The sequence below is a fragment of the Camelus bactrianus genome, chromosome 7, assembly GCF_048773025.1.
Source record: "Camelus bactrianus isolate YW-2024 breed Bactrian camel chromosome 7, ASM4877302v1, whole genome shotgun sequence".
Taxonomy (NCBI): Eukaryota; Metazoa; Chordata; class Mammalia; order Artiodactyla; family Camelidae; genus Camelus; species Camelus bactrianus.
In genome coordinates this window covers 28,940,888-28,961,031 of record NC_133545.1, presented here as the reverse complement: position 1 = coordinate 28,961,031, position 20,144 = coordinate 28,940,888, and the positions used below count along the sequence as shown (strand labels likewise).

General features: G+C 35.4%; 1 protein-coding gene across 3 annotated transcripts in view; it reads left to right on the top strand.

The window, feature by feature from the left end:
• The window catches only part of CFTR (CF transmembrane conductance regulator), a 156,757-nt gene that overhangs the window by 36,177 nt on the left and 100,436 nt on the right, over positions 1 to 20,144 (top strand). For all 3 annotated transcript variants that reach the window (XM_074367172.1, XM_045511119.2, XM_010947616.3), the window contains 6 exons: positions 7,277 to 7,492; positions 10,544 to 10,633; positions 11,531 to 11,694; positions 12,521 to 12,646; positions 16,245 to 16,491; positions 18,458 to 18,550. In XM_074367172.1, the coding sequence (XP_074223273.1) occupies positions 7,277 to 7,492; positions 10,544 to 10,633; positions 11,531 to 11,694; positions 12,521 to 12,646; positions 16,245 to 16,491; positions 18,458 to 18,550 (936 nt within the window). The remainder of the gene's footprint in view (positions 1 to 7,276; positions 7,493 to 10,543; positions 10,634 to 11,530; positions 11,695 to 12,520; positions 12,647 to 16,244; positions 16,492 to 18,457; positions 18,551 to 20,144) is intronic.

The following is a 20,144-nucleotide window of genomic DNA, read 5'->3' as shown; positions in this document are numbered from 1 at the left end:
TCACAGAATTATTGTGAGGATTAAACAAGTTAAGCATGTAGAATAAATCCTGGTACACAGCAAATGCTTCATAAATGTTACCTATTATTATATCGTTAAATACAATCTCTACCTACGTTCACAAATACTCCTATTATTTGCATTAACTTACTTCTCCCTACATGCCATAAACAAGTCTTAAATTACCAATTTGGTTTTTATCGGTTATAGGAAAATATTTTGTGCACCTTTAAAAATGATACCTAAATTCTAAGCCTTCCTTCAGAAATTAAAATTAATATTTTAACATATCTTCCATTGTTGCATTTTCTGGGTTAAACCTACTGTTGCTGCTATATCAGTAAGTCCAGAAATGTTTTCTTATAAAATATGAAGAATATGACTTTTCTAGTAAAGACATTGCTGGTAATAGTTAATAAATCAATAAATACTCAAAGGAAAATAAACACTCAAAAGAAAATACCAAAAGCAAAACATTTTAAATTAGGCACTGAATCTAAAAATATGACTCAGGGTAGACACAAATTATGATAATATTTTTGAGATTCTGTTCTGGTGTGGTATACATACATTTTTGTAAAATCTGCATACATCTGGGGCAGTGGATAGATTTTATTTTCTATGCTGAATATGAAAAAATTTTTCCTTTAGCAATTCATATAAAGCCAAAAATTTCCATCAGACTCTAATATATCAAGGTAAACAAAAATTTGTTGACAGTCTTGTTTACCCTATCCAAAGCAGAATCTTAAGCCTTTGCTTTGGTATATATGCCAGCACTCCTTGTATTTTATGATAAATTCTAGGTATATACCTGTATGTGTGTTTACTCTCTGCTATATTTTTTGTATGCGTGTTTTCTTTTTATCAATTATTTATTATCATAAAGTATATACATTTTCTATCCAGAATTTTATCATCTTTTAAGTGTTTTTATTATTATGAAAATAATCAGATAAGTATTGATACATTTGATGTTTATCCTTCCAGTTTTTTCCCGTGGGAATATATACTTAATAAAGGGAGGTGGATCATTACTTTACATAATGTGTTATAAATCTACTTCTCTTCTTAATGTCTTGTGAATATCTTTTCATGTCATTAGATTTTTTACCACTTAATCATTTTAATGTTTAATGACTCATGTGGCTGTACCATAATTAAATTTTATCGGTTCCTCATCATTGAATGTTTAGATTGCCTCTAATTTTTCACTATTTGTAAGTAGTTCTTCAATGAACATCCCTTTAAAAGCTAAATTTTAGTAGATTTTCCACTTGCCTTCCAGAAAAGATGTACTAATTTATTTTCCTGATACTAAAGTAAAAAAATTCAGTCCTCACTAACTATAGGTATTATAATTTTGAAGATGTTTCCAAGTTGCCAAGTGAAAAAGAGTACATTATCATATTTATGTACATTACTTTTGGTTCCTAGTGAGTTTAAACCATTTTTATAGATAAATTATGCATATATATATATATGCTTTTTTTTTTTTTTTGGTGGGATGTGTGTGTGAATTGCCTTTTCATGTTCTTTGCCTATTTTTATTTTGGTATGTTTGGTTTTTTCCTTGTTGATGTATGAGAGACTATTTTCCCCAGCCTGTTATTTGTTTCTAGTGAGTTTTGTTAACGTTTTATTTTCTTGACAATCAGAAATTTCAATTTTAAAAAATTTGCTCCTAATATATGTACCTTTTTTTTTTTCTGTTTTTGGCATTTGACATTTCAAAGAGTCCTCTCTACTCAAACATTGTGTAAGCACATATCTCTGTTTTTGTTATTTCATCTTTTACGTGTAACTGTCCAATCCATTTGAATTCATTTGGGTGTATGTATGAGATAGAAACCTAATTTTTAAAAAAATAAGTATCCAGTTTCTCCGTTGTTTATTGCACTTTCTCCACTGAAAATAAATGCCATATTTTATTATATAAAAAATTGCTACATGTGCTTAGACCTGCTCTTGGACATTCCAGATAAGTCAGTCTATTTCTTTGTCATGCCACGTATTATTGTAGCTGCATACCATAATTTGATGTTCAGTAATGTAAACCTCACACATTATTCTTTTTCCTTAGATGTTTTTGACTAGTCTCTTTTTTTTACAAATGAAATTTTAGAAATATTTTATCCATTTTGATTCAACAAATATTTGCTGAGTGGGTGCCCTGTGCTAGGTATTGTGCATAGTGTTGGGATTGTTGCAAAAACTAAGACAGTCCCTGCTCTTGTGCTTCACTGCCAAAAATCCACTTGGAATTCTGGTGAAGATTGTATTAATCTTGTAAAATAACTTGGAGGGGAACGTAATCTTTGCAATATTCAGGGGTTTTTTTAAGAAAGTTTTAAAGTCTCTGTGTTTATCTTTATGTTCAGGTTTATTTAGAACATTTATCAGAAACAGGTACTGAAGTTTTATCAGATTTCTTTATAGGTGTTACTAAGATAATCATAGATTCTGTAGTCCATTGGTATTCTATTAATTAATCAATATGGAGAAATCTTAACTTCTCAATATTTCTCAAATAATGTCCTAGAATTCCTGGGATAAAGGTATATAAAATATATTTAAAACAAGTTGAAATGATGATGATGATGATGATTTTACTGATGACACACAATAGAAAACAATGTAACCTTAGAAGTTCTTCAACTAATGATTCTTCCTATACTAGAAACAACTATGCTTTGGGTTTGGAATTGTAATTTTTAAAGTTATCTTGGGATTAACTAATCTACTATAATTGCAAGCATGAACTGAATTTTCTATTTTTACCTGAACTTTCTTTCTTGGTCTGAATATCCTGCAGACATCTCTATCTTTAGAAACATCTGGCTCTTTCCTAGGTATGCAGATAGAACAGAAATGTTTAAAGGATTCTGACTCATCTACAGTGACTTTGAGCTCTGGTCTGGAGTATCCCGTGAGAGACCAGATATATTTCCCAGGAGGTATTTTCAGGCTTCCTAATAATTCCCTGGGAGGCTGATCTAAGCTGAGATTCATGATTATTCCCAGCAGGGATGCAATTACTTGCACTGTTCTCTAACCTGACCCCCTCTACCCATATGGTCTCCTGAACTCACACAATTCAGATCTGCATCCTTCTGAGTAGAAAACGCCCATAGCAATGTCAGGATGTGTCCTAGGACAATTGCCCAAGGAATCCACAGCCTCTGCCCTGGGACTCCCCAGACTTAGATCATATAATCTGAGATGTTAGCTCTGAAGGGGATCTTTAAGATCAACTTGCTGCACCACTCAGTTTGTCAGTGAGGAAACTGTCCAGAGAAGGGAGGTGACTAAAGTGACACAGGGAGTATAGGTAACCTACTAGGATAAGAACTTAGGTTTCAAGCCTCTGTATTCAGTGTTCGTTTCCCTGTCATGCTGACTTAAAAACTGGTATCAGGCTTCTTTTTCCATTATCTCAGTAAACCCTTAATTTCATCTTGATTTGTGTCTGATAAAAATTAACAAAATATTTAATCAAATTTTCAAAGAAATTTACATTTCCCCTCATTACATTCAAGCCTCAGTCTGCTTGGGCTATTTTATATGGTGGCAAATTGGATAATTTCTTGCCTAACTGAAAGTAGTTTGGCAACAGGGTACACACAGCTTTCATGTTCCCAGAATAGAGGACTGTGTTTCTCTCAGTCATGACAAGGGTGATTTTTGTAAAGGACTGCACATGTAGACTAAGCTAGGGATCAGTTACCATTGTTTTCCCTTCCAAATAATAAAATCAGGTGATATCTGTAAATGCTTTCATTATAAATATTAGAGAACATGCTGCTTACAACAGAGTAGGGAAAACCATAGCAGGGAGGGGTCTGGACTGCTGATTCTCTCCTTGAATGTTGACAGTGCCATGTTGTGGGGAGGTTTATATTGTTTTGCTCTTGGCAGATGGTCCAATTATTGGAATTTTCTCAACCAAAAATAAACTGCTTTTTTTTTCTGTGAACATGTACCCTCCCAGATTACTACTACCAGTGTCACTGTGGAAAGCCATTGTTGTTCAAAGGATGAGTATGTCCTCTTTTGATAGGACTAAGGTAACAATTAATTAATTCAGTAATGCAACATGCAGAATAGGTATCTGAATCAGAGTAACATAATTTTATTTATTTAGTTATAATTTGCAGCTGAATAACAGTTCGACAAATGGGTCTATTGTGGTAGAGGTGACAGGTTATGGGAAAAATATAAGGAAGATACAAAAGCTGGGACTTCAGTTTAAATCACTCAGTAGGAAAAAACTTCCTTAAGTCTGTACATTTCTAATTCTGTGTACAGCTCAATTGAAAATAGTTTTCTTTTTTCTCAGAACGCCCTTTTTGGCATTACATAGATAGAAGTTACTCCTTAGAAATGTGTAATGAGGTCTTTATCAGTGGCTCTATATTTGATAATATTATATTAGGAGAATATATATCTGATATAGACAGAGAATATATATTAAGTACTTATATAAGTATTAAGAACTTACATATGTTATATAAGTATAATTTATATATGTAAGCATATATTAAGAACTTATATATACACACACACACATATATATATGCTCTTGAAAAAGGTGAAAGATGTTTATGCTAACTGTGATGTAGGCAGTAGGATTCATGAGCAGCAGTCACAGTTCATAGTCTCTGGTTATTGTCTTACAGTGAACACGAAATGGTGTTTAATCTGGTCTACATGGTAGACAGCAGAGCTCTGTACTCACTCTCTGCTTCCTGGCCACACATGGTATCTCCAACATGGGTAGCACATACGACTCCAGTTCCCTTGACTGCAACTCAAGAGGGCATTTTAGCCAAGTGCAAACCTACTGTTAATGGAAAAAGTAAATCAGAGTAGATGTGGTATTGATATTTGTCAGTGAAGAACAACATAATAGAGAAAAATCCTAGGATAAAATATTGATCTGAAAATAACTTTGAGGATGAAATTCTGCCACTGTAAACACACTATGAAAATTATATTTGTAGTGCAGATATATTTGTATGTATAATTTCAAATCCAAGATTTTTCTTAGCAGTACATTTCCCTAGTTTAAGGAGTTATTTCGAACTCAGATGATCTACTCTGGAGAAAGTTTGGCATGGATCTATAGAGCTTCATGAAAACAGCCAGGGCAGTGCTTGCACTGACTGTAATAGTCTAAGAATGGAAACAACCCATTGGCAACAGGGCAAGTAGCCTGATTTGTTCACAGAATGTCATGTCAAATAGCACCTAGAATAAATGAGGTAGATATATAAGTATCAATGGGGTTAAATATCAAAGACACAACTGCGAAGTAAAAAAAAAGTTGCAAAAAACACAGTATGATACCACTTGCATAAAATTTAAAACCTGAAAAACAATTCCATGTTGTTTAAAAATGCATACGTGTGTAACACAAATACAAAGCATGCATAAAATCATACACGCCAACAAACAGTAATTTCTGTACCTATATACTTTTTTAAAAAACAAGTGCTCTTCAGTAGATATGCCAAACTATTAACATGGTATATCTGGGTATGTGGTTAGTGATTTTCTTTTCAGCACCAATCTGTCTGTTTGCTATAATTCAAACTTATATTAAAATATGGCTACGTGCAATGAGACAACTCCAATAGTCCATGTTTGTGATTAGTCTAGAAACTTTTTTTAAATGTTGAATCTTTTCTTACATTCAGAGCCTTGGTCTACACAGTTGATTTGAAATGAAGTACTGAATGTCAAGTATAGAATGAGCAGCTACACAAAGCCAGTGGTCAGTCAATGACGTTTCTGTACAGTTTGGGATTCCTTGTGAGGATGAAGTTGTTATAGAAAAGCATTTTTTTCTATTGAGAATGAGAGGGCTGCTGGTGTTGGGCACTGAGGTTTAGAAAAGCCATTGTAGAAAATGGCAAAAAAAAAAAAAAAAAAAAAGCAGCAAATTAAGGGCTGAAGGAGAGTAAATGTTAAGCAATATGTGGGGGTTGTGGGCACAGCCTGGCTTGAAAATATGCATTTTGAAATAGAATCAATTAGCATAACATCATTTCCCAGCAGGGTTTGGCCTCAGATCCCCATTTCACTAGGCCGTCATAAACCAAAATGAGATTATGTTTCTTCTCTCTTGAAGAAAATTTAGCAAGATGGTTAAGACTGAGACCTTTGGGGATCAAATCCCTGTGTTCAAATCGATTCCTATATATTCAGGTGACATGGTAATGAATCTGATGGACAGTTTGATGTAGTGGTCAATTGAGAATCTGATGAAGTGGATTTGAAAAACCCAACTTTGATCCTCCCTTATAAACTCATAGGCCTTTGAGAACCTGATGAGTCCTTGGAAACTGGCCTGAGGTTGAAGTCTTCTCCTCCTCCTCCTCCCCCTCCCCCTCCTTCTTCTTCTATTTTTTTATTGAATAATAGTCATTTTACAATGTTGTGTCAAATTCCAGTGTAGAGCACAATTTTTCAGTTATACATGAACTTACATATATTCATTGTCACACATTTTCTTCCCCCTGTGAGCTACCACAAGATCTTATATCTATTTCCCTGTGCTATGCAGTATAATCTTGTTTATCTATTCTACATTTTGAAATCCCAGCGTGTCCCTTCCCACCCCCTGCCCCCTTGGCAATCACAAGTTTTTTTTCCTGAAGTCCCCGTTGACCCCAGACTGGGAAGGGTGTGGCCTGGAAGTGTCTGACTTTAAATACCACCCTGCCTTCAGGCTCCTCCCTCCAGTTGCTAGCTGCCCTTTATGCAGTTGCCTTGAGAAGCTATGTTCATTCGGGTAATAATTCCCCTGCTCAAAATGATTTTGAAAGTTCTGTTTTGAAATCACATCAAGTCATTGGCCTCTTTGGCCTCAGTTTCTTCATCTGCAATGTGAAAATAACAATGCCTATTCTAACTCCTAAAGTTGTCATAAAAATCAAATGAAAAATGTTTTAAAAATGGTTAAGTGCTATGTAGATGTTACCAATTAACCCACTACTCCGGAAATTACACCTTTACTTTATGGCTGCTATTCACGTTTTAGTCAAAAATACCTCTTACATGAACTTGTCTCAAATGACTTTTGCTATAACCCCCAGTAAAATCTTATTCCAGAGTATGATAGGTGACACGGAGAGTTTCATATATGGAATGGCCCTCCATGTAAGCCCATTTCAAATCCTCCTGCAAAGACGAAATTTCTTGTGTTGAAATTGTGAGGGCAGTTTATGAAAGAAAAGTAAAATTTCATTTCTCTGTTTGCCATCTTCTGCAGGAAGTCACCAAAGCAGTCCAGCCTCTGTTGCTGGGGAGAATCATAGCTTCCTACGATCCAGATAACAAGGTGGAACGCTCCATTGCCATTTACCTCGGCATAGGCTTGTGCCTTCTCTTTATCGTGAGGACGCTGCTCCTGCACCCTGCAATTTTTGGCCTCCATCGCATTGGAATGCAGATGAGAATAGCTATGTTTAGTTTGATTTATAAGAAGGTAATACTTCCTTGCGCGGTCTCCATGCTCCACATAGTGGCATCATATTTAAATGCCATGCTGGTACAAATGAGGGATAAATGGGGAAATTGGTTTTGTGTGCTGGTGAAATCAATGGCAGCCATCATTAATGTTTCTAATTTTCCTTGATAATTCAATTCATTTTAACTAAAAACTCCTGAGCTCCTTCTATAAACTGCCTAGAGTATAGATTTCATATTTGGGCTTTTTTGCTAGTCATGTCAACATTTTTTAGAATCCATGGCTCCCCATTAAAATGATTCTTACTGTCTGCGTGAAAGTCATTGACAGAATATCATCTCCTGGTAAAATGCCTTGGGTCTTTATGTTCAATAACAAGAGTATAGTATGTAATTGTTAATGATAATCCAAGCAATGGAAGTTTCCATTATAACTAATTGTGACACTGTAATGTTATCCACTGTCTTACTTTGAGTTAGATTTTTGCCATCCTGAGTCCTACAAATTAAAAAATTTTTGGAAGAGCACAGGAACAGCAACCCTAAGAACCTTCTCTGCTTTTCTGTCTGCATCGTCCAGTTAAGAGCCCATGTTGCTGAAGCATGCTTTGAGTGAATTTAGATTGAGATTTACCTACTTACAAACACAATTTAAGGTTGTCTGAGACATGTGCTTTCACCAGCCCAATTCAAGGCCATGTGTGACCATGATCTACCCAGTGATTACAGAAAGCTGTTTTGGTTGAATCATTTGGATATTGCTTTAGCCTTCTTCTTTTTTTCTTACCCCTATGTAAAAACTTTATATACTTGGCTTACAAAGGGCATGGACCTAAGATGCCCTCTAGCAAATAACCCATAGCACTTCCACAATAGACATGCAAGGTCAGTTGTGTCGTAAAACCTTGATAGCCACACTTTATTGTTCAAAAAAGCCTTTTATGGAGGGAGAAGAAAATAACAGAGTCCACAGTTTAATCAAATCACCTCAGGGGCAATCTCATCAGTTCACAAGTACCAGGGAAGCATGGGTGATAAATCAATAAAAATTTTATCTTAATCTAGAAATTTTACATAAATGAAGAAATTATTAAATATCCTTTGGAAGGTAGAATTTACACAGGATGCATGTCCAAGAAAGTTAAATCCACTTTTAAAATATTTATAAAAGTGATTATTATCATAATGATAACTAATAGCCAAGGATGTACAAGACAAGCTTCTCGGTGATTTAGGTATACCATCTCATTTGACCCTCCCCAAAACTCCATGTGGTAGAAACTTATCCCTATTTTATGGATAAAATTTGTTAAGAAACTAAGACCTAAAAAGTATAGAACATTGTGCAAGAACTTCAAAATTTCTAAAATGGCTAAGTCATAATCCCTGAAGTGGAGGGTTTTCCAACTATGAGGGAACATAAAATAAGTACTGAAATAATGTAGAAAGTCAGCCTGTATTATACAGGAGAAGAGAGGCATGAAGTGCTCTGGGCTAAAGGGGAGGGGAGACCAAAGAAGGAGCAGGTTAGTTTGTGAATAAGTCCATATAAAATGTTTAGCGCAAATACAGCAATATGTGAGCTTTCAGATCTGCTGATTAGTTGTGTTCTTACCCAGTTTGCTCTACCCCTCTTGCCCCACTTATTGACCTGCATTGCCATCATCACTAAAAAATATAGTTGCATCTCCACGTGGCTGTGGTTTGGTCCCTAAAGCAAGCATAAAGTAAACTAGTGCTTTATCTGACCAGTTTCATCCATGTGGCAGGCAACCACTAATTCTTCCCACATTGTTCCAAATTTTGTAATAGAGTATTGCTCTCTTTTTCTCCAAAATCTGCAACTATGGAACATTCAAATTATATTTTAAATAGTAAATCTAACCACAGACTAGACTGAGCTTCGCCTGTGAATTTCAGGAAGAAAGATAACTAGAATGAACAGAGATTCACTGAGTACTTTCTGTGCACACAAGCTCCATGTTAAACCCTGTAGAACTCAAGTCAGCATATCCAGAGACTGAATATGTTATTAAGTCATACATAATCCAGTTCAGTGGATTTCCCCCCTTATGTTTATCTAATAGTGTTTTGGAATTGACTGCTTTGATTCATTTTTCATATGTGCTTATCTAAATGCTATCCATTATTCCACACCCATCTTAAATTCTCCCACAATAAAATATTTCCAGATTTTTGTAACCAGATATGTAAACTTTCTCTTAACCACCCTATTGTATTCTACTCCCTTTAATTAATTTATCATATTTAATTATCTATGTATTAGGTTGCCTTAAGAGAATTATGTTTATATACGTAATAAATCTTAATAATTCCTGAAGCCTTGAATACAGTCATTTGCATCGACTAAGTGCTCAGTACATACGTAAGGGACTCATTTGAAGCAAATATTAGATGGATGCTCACCAATCAAAGCTATCTAAGGTCAAATCAGTTCTTATTAAATTTTATAGGTGAAGTATGACTGTGATCTTTCATGATCATAATTAATCTACTTAACAATTCTATTTTGTATATATAGAATTTTTTTTGTAAAACTTAAGAATTTTTATTGTTATGTAATCTTTCACAAAATTATTAATGATTCAATTATTCATAATATGCTTTTATTAACTTTAACAGTATTTTTATTCAACAGAGTTACTGCAGGTTTGCAGGAAAAATTTAAGGCCAAGGTTTTAATCTCAAATTTCACTGCCTTTGGTTCCATCTTTTATAAAAACAAACAAAAGCAAAAAAAAACCAAAAAACAAAAACCAAAAAACTCCATAGTATATAAATGGATATTTAACTACAATGTCATTTCCATTTTGGAATAGAAAAAAATAGTAACTTATCTCTAGATACTATAAAATAAAATAACTAGAGACATGCCTGTGTAATATTTGTTGTGAAGAGAAATATTTATAAATCTGAGAATCTAAGCTAGATCAACATTACCTTTACTTAAGAATGCATGCTTAGTTACCTCAGCTGTATTGTAACAGCACTTACAAATATATTTGTCTTCTGTTCATTGACATTGTGTAACTTCCCATTTTCCTTTTAGACATTGAAGCTGTCGAGCCGAGTTCTAGATAAAATAAGTATTGGACAACTTATTAGTCTCCTTTCCAACAACCTGAACAAATTTGATGAAGTATGTACCTACTAATTTAATCTTTCAAGCATTATTGTTATAAATCATGCAACCCCAAGAGGTTTTCCTGGGTCAGAGGGCAGTAATAAGTGGTTAAGTCATAAGCATTCCTACGTTCCCAATTTCTGAAAACTGAGAAGGCTAAGCGGTGTGCCACAGTGCCATTCTGGGGCCTCACAGAACCACCCAACTCCAGAGCACCTCAGCTTGCTTTGTATTCAGTGAGGTTTTTCAAAATTCAATCCTTATCAGATCTCGTTTCCTTCTAATACTTTAGATCAATTATTTACTTTGGCTGAGCAGTAATACTCTGAGCAATTCTTATTCAGTACTGTCTTCTGTCACAATAAAATTCAAGATCCTTGAGGACAAACTATGTGTTTTATTTATCTTTGCATGTCCTGTATTTAACATAGTATCAACCCCTCAGCAGGTGCTAAATAAATTCCTGTTGAATTGAGCGTGCGTTTGTTCTGAATGTGTTGCTGGAGGATAGAGTATAGTTGTGTAGATCAATGTTCTGGACAGTCTTCTGTTCTCTCACTTCTATACCATGGCTCCTGCTTTGTCCAAATAGAAGTAAGTTAATTAAAATAAATTCCTGATGTGATCCTTAAGATACCCCATCGCCATGCAATTTCACTGGAAAAAAACTCATAGTGACTTGAAGTTTGTTTTGGGGGAAATCCTAGTCTATGTGGAGAATGTGTTAGCACGTTGCTGTGTGCTCCATGAAGTGGATACCTAGATTTTAGTGCCTTCAGAAGCCTGAAGTGTTTGATCGTGTGAGCTCACTGTGCTTGATTTCTTTTTTCTCTGCTTGTTTTTCCCTTTGTTCTGGGAGGTGGGGGTGAAGGATAAAATGTAAGTGGTTTTCACTGTGATTGTGTTTTTCAGGGGCTTGCATTGGCGCATTTCGTGTGGATTGCTCCTCTGCAGGTGACACTCCTTATGGGGCTGCTCTGGGAACTGTTACAAGCCTCGACCTTCTGTGGACTTGCTTTCCTTATAGTCCTCGCCGTCTTTCAAGCTGGGTTGGGGAAAATGATGATGAAGTACAGGTAGGGCTCTATTTACATAGCTTGAAAGAGTTTTAAACTAGGTTTCCAGAAGCCCCCTCTAGTAAAACCAGGACTGCCATGTGCCCTGAATGCCCTGAGCCATGATCTACTTTTGGGGTGTCACAAAGAGTGATTTATTTTAATGGTGTAAACAATACTTTCTGTATCAATGACACATTTTTTTGCTTGTCAGTCTATAGAATTTCTTTATGAATATGTTACCATCCAGTTCCCTTTTTGTAGCTCATAAGATTTAGGTACGCTGGATAAAACACATATGTGAAGGGGAGGGAATGCATATGTTTTGGATAGAATTTATAGGCTTTTCTGGCTCTGATTTGTGAATGATCATACCGGAGCCTTATGTCCTTTTTATTACAGAATGAATTAGTGATTCCAGCCACTGCTTATGAAAGAGGACTTCCAGAGTTTGTCTGGTAGATTATGATAGAAAGCATACAAATTTTGAGTCAGGTAGTTCTTAGCTTGAATCCCAGATTGTACGTTTATTAGTTGTATGACCTCTGTCTAGCTGCTTCAAACACCAAGTCTCTGGTCTTTTTCATCTTTAAAATGAAGAGAATCACCTCACCTAGGCTGTCATAAGAATTAGGCATAGCATATGAAATGTATCAATATGGTGTCTGGCACATAGGAGGCATTTACTAAATGATAGTTCCTATTTTTGTTACTATACGTTTTATAATTAAATAGCCATCTGTTTGATAAAATAAATGTGGCTTTTCTTAAGAGCTTGGGCTGTTCTTAGTGGACTGTTTGACTTGTTTTTACTAAGTATTTGATTGGTGAATGGATTTATTTACAGAGATCAGAGAGCTGGAAAGATCAATGAAAGACTGGTGATTACAACAGAAATGATTGAAAATATCCAGTCGGTTAAAGCATACTGCTGGGAAGAAGCAATGGAAAAAATAATTGAAAACCTAAGACAGTAAGTCATTCTGATAATTTTGGTATTAATTGAATCAGCCAATTAAAGTTTAATATATTAAAAATGAGTATGTCACAGTGGACTTCGAGCTCACATTTGAAATTTCTGACAACCAGACAGTCGTATTCAGTTATGTCAATATTCATGTGTTACTGGCATAACATCATCTTCATGGAGCTATAGTTTTACATAGTTAGTCAAGTGTGTTATTTTGCACTACAAGGCTATTTATACCTTATTAAAAAATTGCCTGTATGTGTTTATAGCTGCTTCACATACTTGACAAAAATAATGATCATGATACTAGAGGCTGATTGAAACCTTAAATGGAACTACTAGAGTAACAAGGATATAATTCTGAACCAAATAAGTGATTCTCTATTATTACAGTTTCCTTAATTTATGTGGTATGACTCAGGAAAAACAAACAAAAAAACCCCTTCTGTTTGTTCAAAATGTGTTTGTTCTTCTTTAACTTAAGAATAATACAGGGTAATATCTAAAAATTGTGGATCTTTAAGCCCTCCGCTTGAGAAGTTGGTTCCAGTAATGAAAGCCACCACCTGAGATAGAATCAGTACTAGGCACCCATCTCCAGGCTTATTTCACCTCCAGTAACCTTTTTTTCACTGATTAATAAAGATTATATCCAACAGAAACAGACAGACAGATGTTGTTACTGAGATGATTTTGGACAAAATATAAACTAGGGTATATCTGTAGCCACAAGACCATTTTTCTTTAGTCAAGTTCCATGTTCTACAAGTTGCAATCAAAAAAAGTTTCTAGGAGACTCAGTGAGCATAGATATTTTGTTAAGGGCAAATAATTTTAGGACAAATAGCACATGAGCATGTTACCAGGAAAAAGATACTTAAGAGAAGAGTACCTTTATGGATGGTGTGAACATGGGTTATCAGGAATTCAGGCTGCTGATTCCAGTAGACAGTGGCAACTGAGCTACAGGTGTGTGATTGGAACAACAAAAGAAATGCTGAAATGTGAAGTCCTTTGCCGTGTAAATAGAAAGAGTAAAAGAGGATTTATTGCCCAAACAGTATTGGTCACCTGTTTTTATTATGCCTTTCAAGACAAATCCAGGAAAGGAAATATATTTTCTTTCCAGAAACATCCTTAAAGATCTTGTTTAGTTGGTTGAAGTTGTTCTCGTTAACAAGTGAGCTTTCCATCACACTTGTCCCTGGGTCACTCTTATATACCTAGACACAGGTATAGCAGAGTGATGAGATTATCAGATGATTCAGTTTTCTCAAGCCTAAAGGTAAATGCCTGGTCTGGTCATTCTAGGTGCTGACGTTTTTTGACTTTGGGTTTTTTTTTTTTCCCCTCTTCCTTAAAAGATGAAATCCATCCTTCCTATTCTGTATTTTTGTTTAACCAATTCTGATAATGAATGTTTGGCTTTAACTAGTATAATCTGGTTCCTTAATCTGGCATGAAATTGTTACCTGAAAAGGCTGGAAAGTACTGACGTAAATATGGGAAAGCAAGAATCGCTTCTACTCAAAAGAGCAGATAGAATGTTCTGGAAGAGATTGGCTGGATGTGCTGCAAAGGGTTGTTGACCTTAGCCTGAGCCACTGGTGAACTGAGCAAAAGGCTGAAAATCTGCCTCTTAATTGCTTTCTGGCAATAAGGTCACTTTCAATTTTTTTTATAAGAAACTGATAAAATATTTTTATGACTCATAAAGTGTTAGTGGTTTTATTATGGTGAGTGTTGCTTTCTGGGTGATTCTTATACATGTTCTTGAATCCATTCTTTTCTTGTAGTATGTCTTACATTTTCTTCAGTTGTTTTTTGTTGTTGTTGTTTTGTTTTTTTTGTTTTTTTTTTTTTCACGGAGATGGGGGTAATTAGGTTTATTTGATTAATTATTTTTTTAATGGAGGTCCTGGGGATTGAACCCAGGACCTTGTGCGTGCTAAGCACATGCTCTACCACTGAGGTATATCCTTCCTCCTTCCTTAGTTGTTTCTAATACACATCAAAGAGAATTTTGACAAATTTATTAACATTTTTTGTAAACAGCATTTTCTAGCATTTTATTAATATCAGCCTAGCCAACATTATTCTTTCTGTTGGTGATTAGAGACATACACATAGATTCTAAGTGCAAGGCCCTGTGCTGTGACGTCAGTTATCTTGGCAATAACTCCACAAGGGCAATATTACATTTCTCTTTTATAGATGTGGATTCTGTAGGATCAGAGGGAAGAGCAGCTTGCTCAGGATAGCACAGCTATAACCAGCAGAGCCAGGAGTCAAACTCCAGTGAGGTTCCAAAGTCATAATCTTCCTTCAATGACAAATAATTAAAATGGGTAAGCTAGACCACGTTAGAATGTGAATCACAGTGTGGATTGTTGGGCACATTGAACTTCATTTCTTCATCAGAGTGCTCAGGGTTACATTTTTTTTTCAGACTGAAAAAAAAAATCTATTTTCTACCACTTGAAAGTGAGAAACTTTCTGAGTTATCCAAGCCTAGCACCCAAATGCCAGGCACAGCTATTGCTCCCTCCCACCAGCTCTCTCCACTTGTCTGTATCATCTCTGCTCTTTCCTTTACAAGAGCTGCCTAGGAGGATCACAAGTGACTCCAGTTTTGATGATCCTGGAAGAGTGAGCCGGAGATTGATGGCAACATTGTCCTCTGTTCTCAGCAGTTTCTGCACCCCCTGTTTTCTCCCTGTTGGTGCACTTAAACCTCTTCTGCATGAGTTTAAAAACCAAGAATAAAATCCTTTCTAAATAAAAAATAAATTAATTTTTAAAAATTTAAAATAGTTTATATTTGTAGTTCAGACTAAAAGATCAGAAGTATGATTGCAAATAATTATACTAGAATGAGAGAGACAGGGAGGATGCAGCATCCACTCTCATAGTTTTTCAAGAACTACCTGCGACAGAATGACTTGGGTTCTTTTTTAAAATGCAGATTCTACAAGCCTACTGCAGACTCAATCAGTATCTCTGAGTGGTGGGTCTGAGACTCTGCATTTTAACAAGTTTCTCAGGTGATTTTTACTCACGCTAAGGTTTGAGAACCACTCCTTTGTGGCTTATATGTTATTTTTAATGTTCCCCAAAGCCAAGCTAGAACTTCTAAAATGTTAACAATCCATTAGGGAATCCCAGAATGGTCCTTATTCCTTTATAAATCTTTCAACATTATTCTCATATCCACACTTAATTACTTACAACACCAACTAACCAACAAACAAAAATTATCAAAATCTCATTAATCTTATAAAGTAATAGTAATGTGAGTTAAGATATAAAAGTAATATGATTATGGTAATAATTGAGATGATTGATTATAATTTAAAAATAATATTTACAGATATTATGTGCAAGGGACTGGTACATTTATTATGATCCCCCTTTCAGATAAGGTAACTTAGGCCCAGAGAGATTAAATAACTTTCCCAAGATCACACAGCTCATGTAAAGTGAAACCAGGATCAGAATACAGAGAGAAAGTCTTGAGAGACTGTGTTCAGATTTTTTATTCCAAGGTGCCTGCTGTTTGAAAAGTAAATAAGCATCACAAACCTTATTTTTTTTTTTACAGAACAGAACTGAAACTGACCCGGAAGGCAGCCTATGTGAGATACTTCAATAGTTCAGCCTTCTTCTTCTCAGGGTTCTTTGTGGTGGTTTTATCTGTGTTTCCCTATGCACTGCTCAAAGGAATCGGCCTTCGAAAAATATTCACAACCATCTCATTCTGCATCGTTCTGCGCATGGCAGTCACTCGGCAGTTCCCCTGGGCTGTACAAACGTGGTATGATTCTCTTGGAGCAATAAACAAAATACAGGTAATGTACCATAATGAGGCATCATGTACAATGAACTTAGGGCAGTTTAGAACTTTTCTCATGAGCAAACTCTCTAGAGATGAATTCTTGGTCTTGGGCCTGTTTGATGCAGTTTTCCTCTCTTGATATCCTTATGTGGTCTGATGAGCCCTTGTAATGAAAGCCTAGGGACATAAAATGAAGGCCTGTGAGATTCTCTTAAGTCAAAGAAATTGAAGAAAATATTGTTTCTGTATTCTGGAGATTTTATTCAAGTAATCAATCAATAGATCTGTTCTAACAAACTTAGCAAATGTGCAAAAAAGGTGGTGACAGAGTCATCAGGAAGTGATAAGAATTTCTGGCTAACACCAGGAATGTTCACTTGAAAGTTTTCCAAGTATTTTTCTGGATAGCATGATGGATGAGAATGGTATTTTATGCCACGTTAATTACCTTAAAATCTTAGCAAGCTGATGTAGTTTTGAAGAGAAGCTCTAAAGTCCTCAGGTAATGAGACTTGACATATCCAAAGCCAGTAGAATCACTACCATGAACTTGGGTGTAGGTATAATTTTTATAATTAATATACAGTTCAAAATGTTTTATTATACTTTTTTTGATATCTATTTAAATATTTAACCCAGAAAATAAATCACTGTGACATAAATAAAAAATGAGAGCGAAGGGTGAGCCACTTTTAGGTAGTACTGCCATTGTTTACCCTAGGCCGGAGTTTGCAAGTGGTGGCCCATGGACCTGTTTTTGGCCCTAGACTTGTTTTATTTGACCTTTACATTAAAATACACACACACACACACACACACACACATGAATTAGTTGACAGCATTTAAAAATTGGGTGCTATCACATATACAGTAAATCATGTCTTCAGCCTCTTTTGAAGATTTGGAATATGTAGTAAGCTGGGTCCTCTTCCCTCACAGGCTGTGGCAGCTTCCCCCTCAGAGAGGGTCTGCCCTTTCCAATTCACCACAATCTCTACTTCGCCACCTTCCTTTGTGTTGTCTTGAAAATACATGAGTTTGAGATCTGCGATTTAGACAAATTTGTGAATGTAGCTCAGAATCATAGCAGCTCTTGCACTAATCTTATTTCTTCTATGAATTCATCATAGCCATGTGGGAGAAAGAGGGAGAGGTAGAGGGGGAGAGAGAGAGAGAAAAACAGACATGCAGACCCAACCAGAGTGCATCACAGAAACAGTCACTGAACAGGAATACAGAGACCAAGAAACAGATCTTAAAAACAAAACTGGGAGAAAAAGAGGGAAACCAAAATAGAGATAGTGAGTGAGGGAAGAGGTGAGAAGGGAAAAAGCGAGCAAGGACCAGGCTTATAAAATTATGTCCTATAGCCAAGACTTCAAGATGCATAGACTTCATTCTTCGTGCTCCCACCGTACCTAGGAACACTGTGTCCAAGTCTCTAATGAAGCTCTTCTTTTAGAATCAATATTTGATGCCCTGAAATCAGTTATATCAGATCTTCATATCTTTCCTTAACCCAGAGAAGTGATGCTAATGATGCCTCTTATAAGGAGGGTGCTATGAAGGTGAAGACATTAGTTTTCTCTCTGTCTTAATGTTTTTTGTTTTTTCTTTTTCCTGTCTTAATGTTGAATTGAGGCAATTGGTGAGTAATTTAGGTGTGCTTTATAAGTTCATCATCGAGGTTAACATGTAATAGAACAAGGATGAATTAGTAGTATTTTAAAATTTAATGTATAAAAACAGTTTTATTAAATATCACATGTTTAAAGAGTGCAATTTAAATATGACAAATCTTAGTGCTTGGCAGATTAACCATAGAGCACTTAAAGAATTATTTTATTAAGATACAATTTCTAATATAATTCATAAAATCCAAATACAAAATGCAGCACAATTAGAGTGTAAAATAGATGTAATAATGCATTAATGCTATTCTGACTCTGCAGTATGTTTTTGTTCTCTTTTATAAATAGGATTTCTTACAAAAGCAAGAATATAAGACATTGGAATATAACTTAACAACTACAGAAGTAGTGATGGAGAATGTTACAGCCTTCTGGGAAGAGGTCAGAAATAATGTTTTTTTGTTTGCTCTAAATATTTAAGCATTTTCTTGTTTATGCTTCTGGCTTTCATCCTAATGGACAATAAAGTTAGAATGATGATGGAACTGTTAGAACTGGAAGGGGAAACCCTCCACTTATTTTATAGATTAAGAGGTAAAGGCCCAGGAATATTAAGTGTAGTATAAAAGCCTCTTCATTTTTTTCCTAAGTCATATAATTTGTTCCGCCTAATAGGTTAGGAAATAACACAAAGTTCATAGGTTTTGGAGCCAGTTAAAGCTGGATTTGAATCCTGGTTCTTCCCTCTACTTTCTGTGTGATCTAGATCAAGTTACTGAACTTTGTGGAGCCTCTGGTTCCCCATCTATAAAATGGGAATATTGTGGAAAGTATTCAGCAGAGTACCATGAACATAATAGTTCTTCAATAAATGCTGCCTTCTCCAATCTCAAGTTCCAGTCCAATGTGCTTTGTATACACCAGTTAACATAAAGATGTATGAGAGATAAACCAATGTATTGTTTTCTACCATTTTTACTTATTTGAATTCACCATTAAAATATTTCTCATCTTCCTCATGGTCAGAAAAAATATTATCAGTGATTTTCAGTCTCTAAAGAATTCCTTGATTATTGAGAATACTTGTTGAGTTGCTCTTTCCTTTTCACTTTTTTCTGTTGAGTAAAGGTAGGCATTGTGAAACCAATGTCCTATTTCTACATATTTCACAATATCTTAAATTGGTTTTCTTTATAAAGATAACTTGACCTCAAGGGCTTCACTTCGGTTCATTTCTTTTAGCTATAAAGAGAATAATTCTTTCTTTGCCTAGAGAAATTGTTTGTGGAGAAGTATGTGGATCAGACTGATTTTACTTCTTTGATTTTAGGAATTTCCGATGCCCTTCTAGGCATGAAGGAAAAATAAGAAGTTTTGACATTTTTCACTGCTACTTACAGACAGTTGTTTTTCTGCTGTCCATTTCATTTTCCTTTCATCTAATAAAATAGGTAGCATGCTTGAGCCCTTATTATGTGCCAGGTACTAGATAAGCACTTTATATGTTTTGTCTCATTTAATTCACATAACATTCCTATGATGTAATCTTAATATTTCCATTTTGCAGATAGGAGAATGGGGAGGCTTTGTATAGACCTGGCTCAGTTCACACAGCAGACAAGGGCTGAAGCCAGGTTTTGGACCCAAATGTCACCATCTACAACCATCTCACTGAACCATTATCTTCTGTCAGTGCTGATGGCTCTCAAAGGCAAATCTTTAGCCCAAGTTTCTTTCCTGAACTTCACACATTATTTCCAAATTTCCTCCCAGCTCCTCAAGCACTTCACATGAACTACTCCCCAAGCTTCATAAACTCACTCCTTCCAGTGTGTTGTCCACCTCATTTAATGACATCACTGTTCGCCCAATTACTCAAGAGACAAGTCCTTGATGAGTTATACATGACTCCTCCCTCACTCCACACCTGTGAGTAGGTACAATTTCTATTTAGGGAGTTTAAGCAACTCGAACAAAGTTATGTAACTGGTTAGGACAGAGCTAAAGTTCATCTTAGGTTTCTCTGACTCTAAAG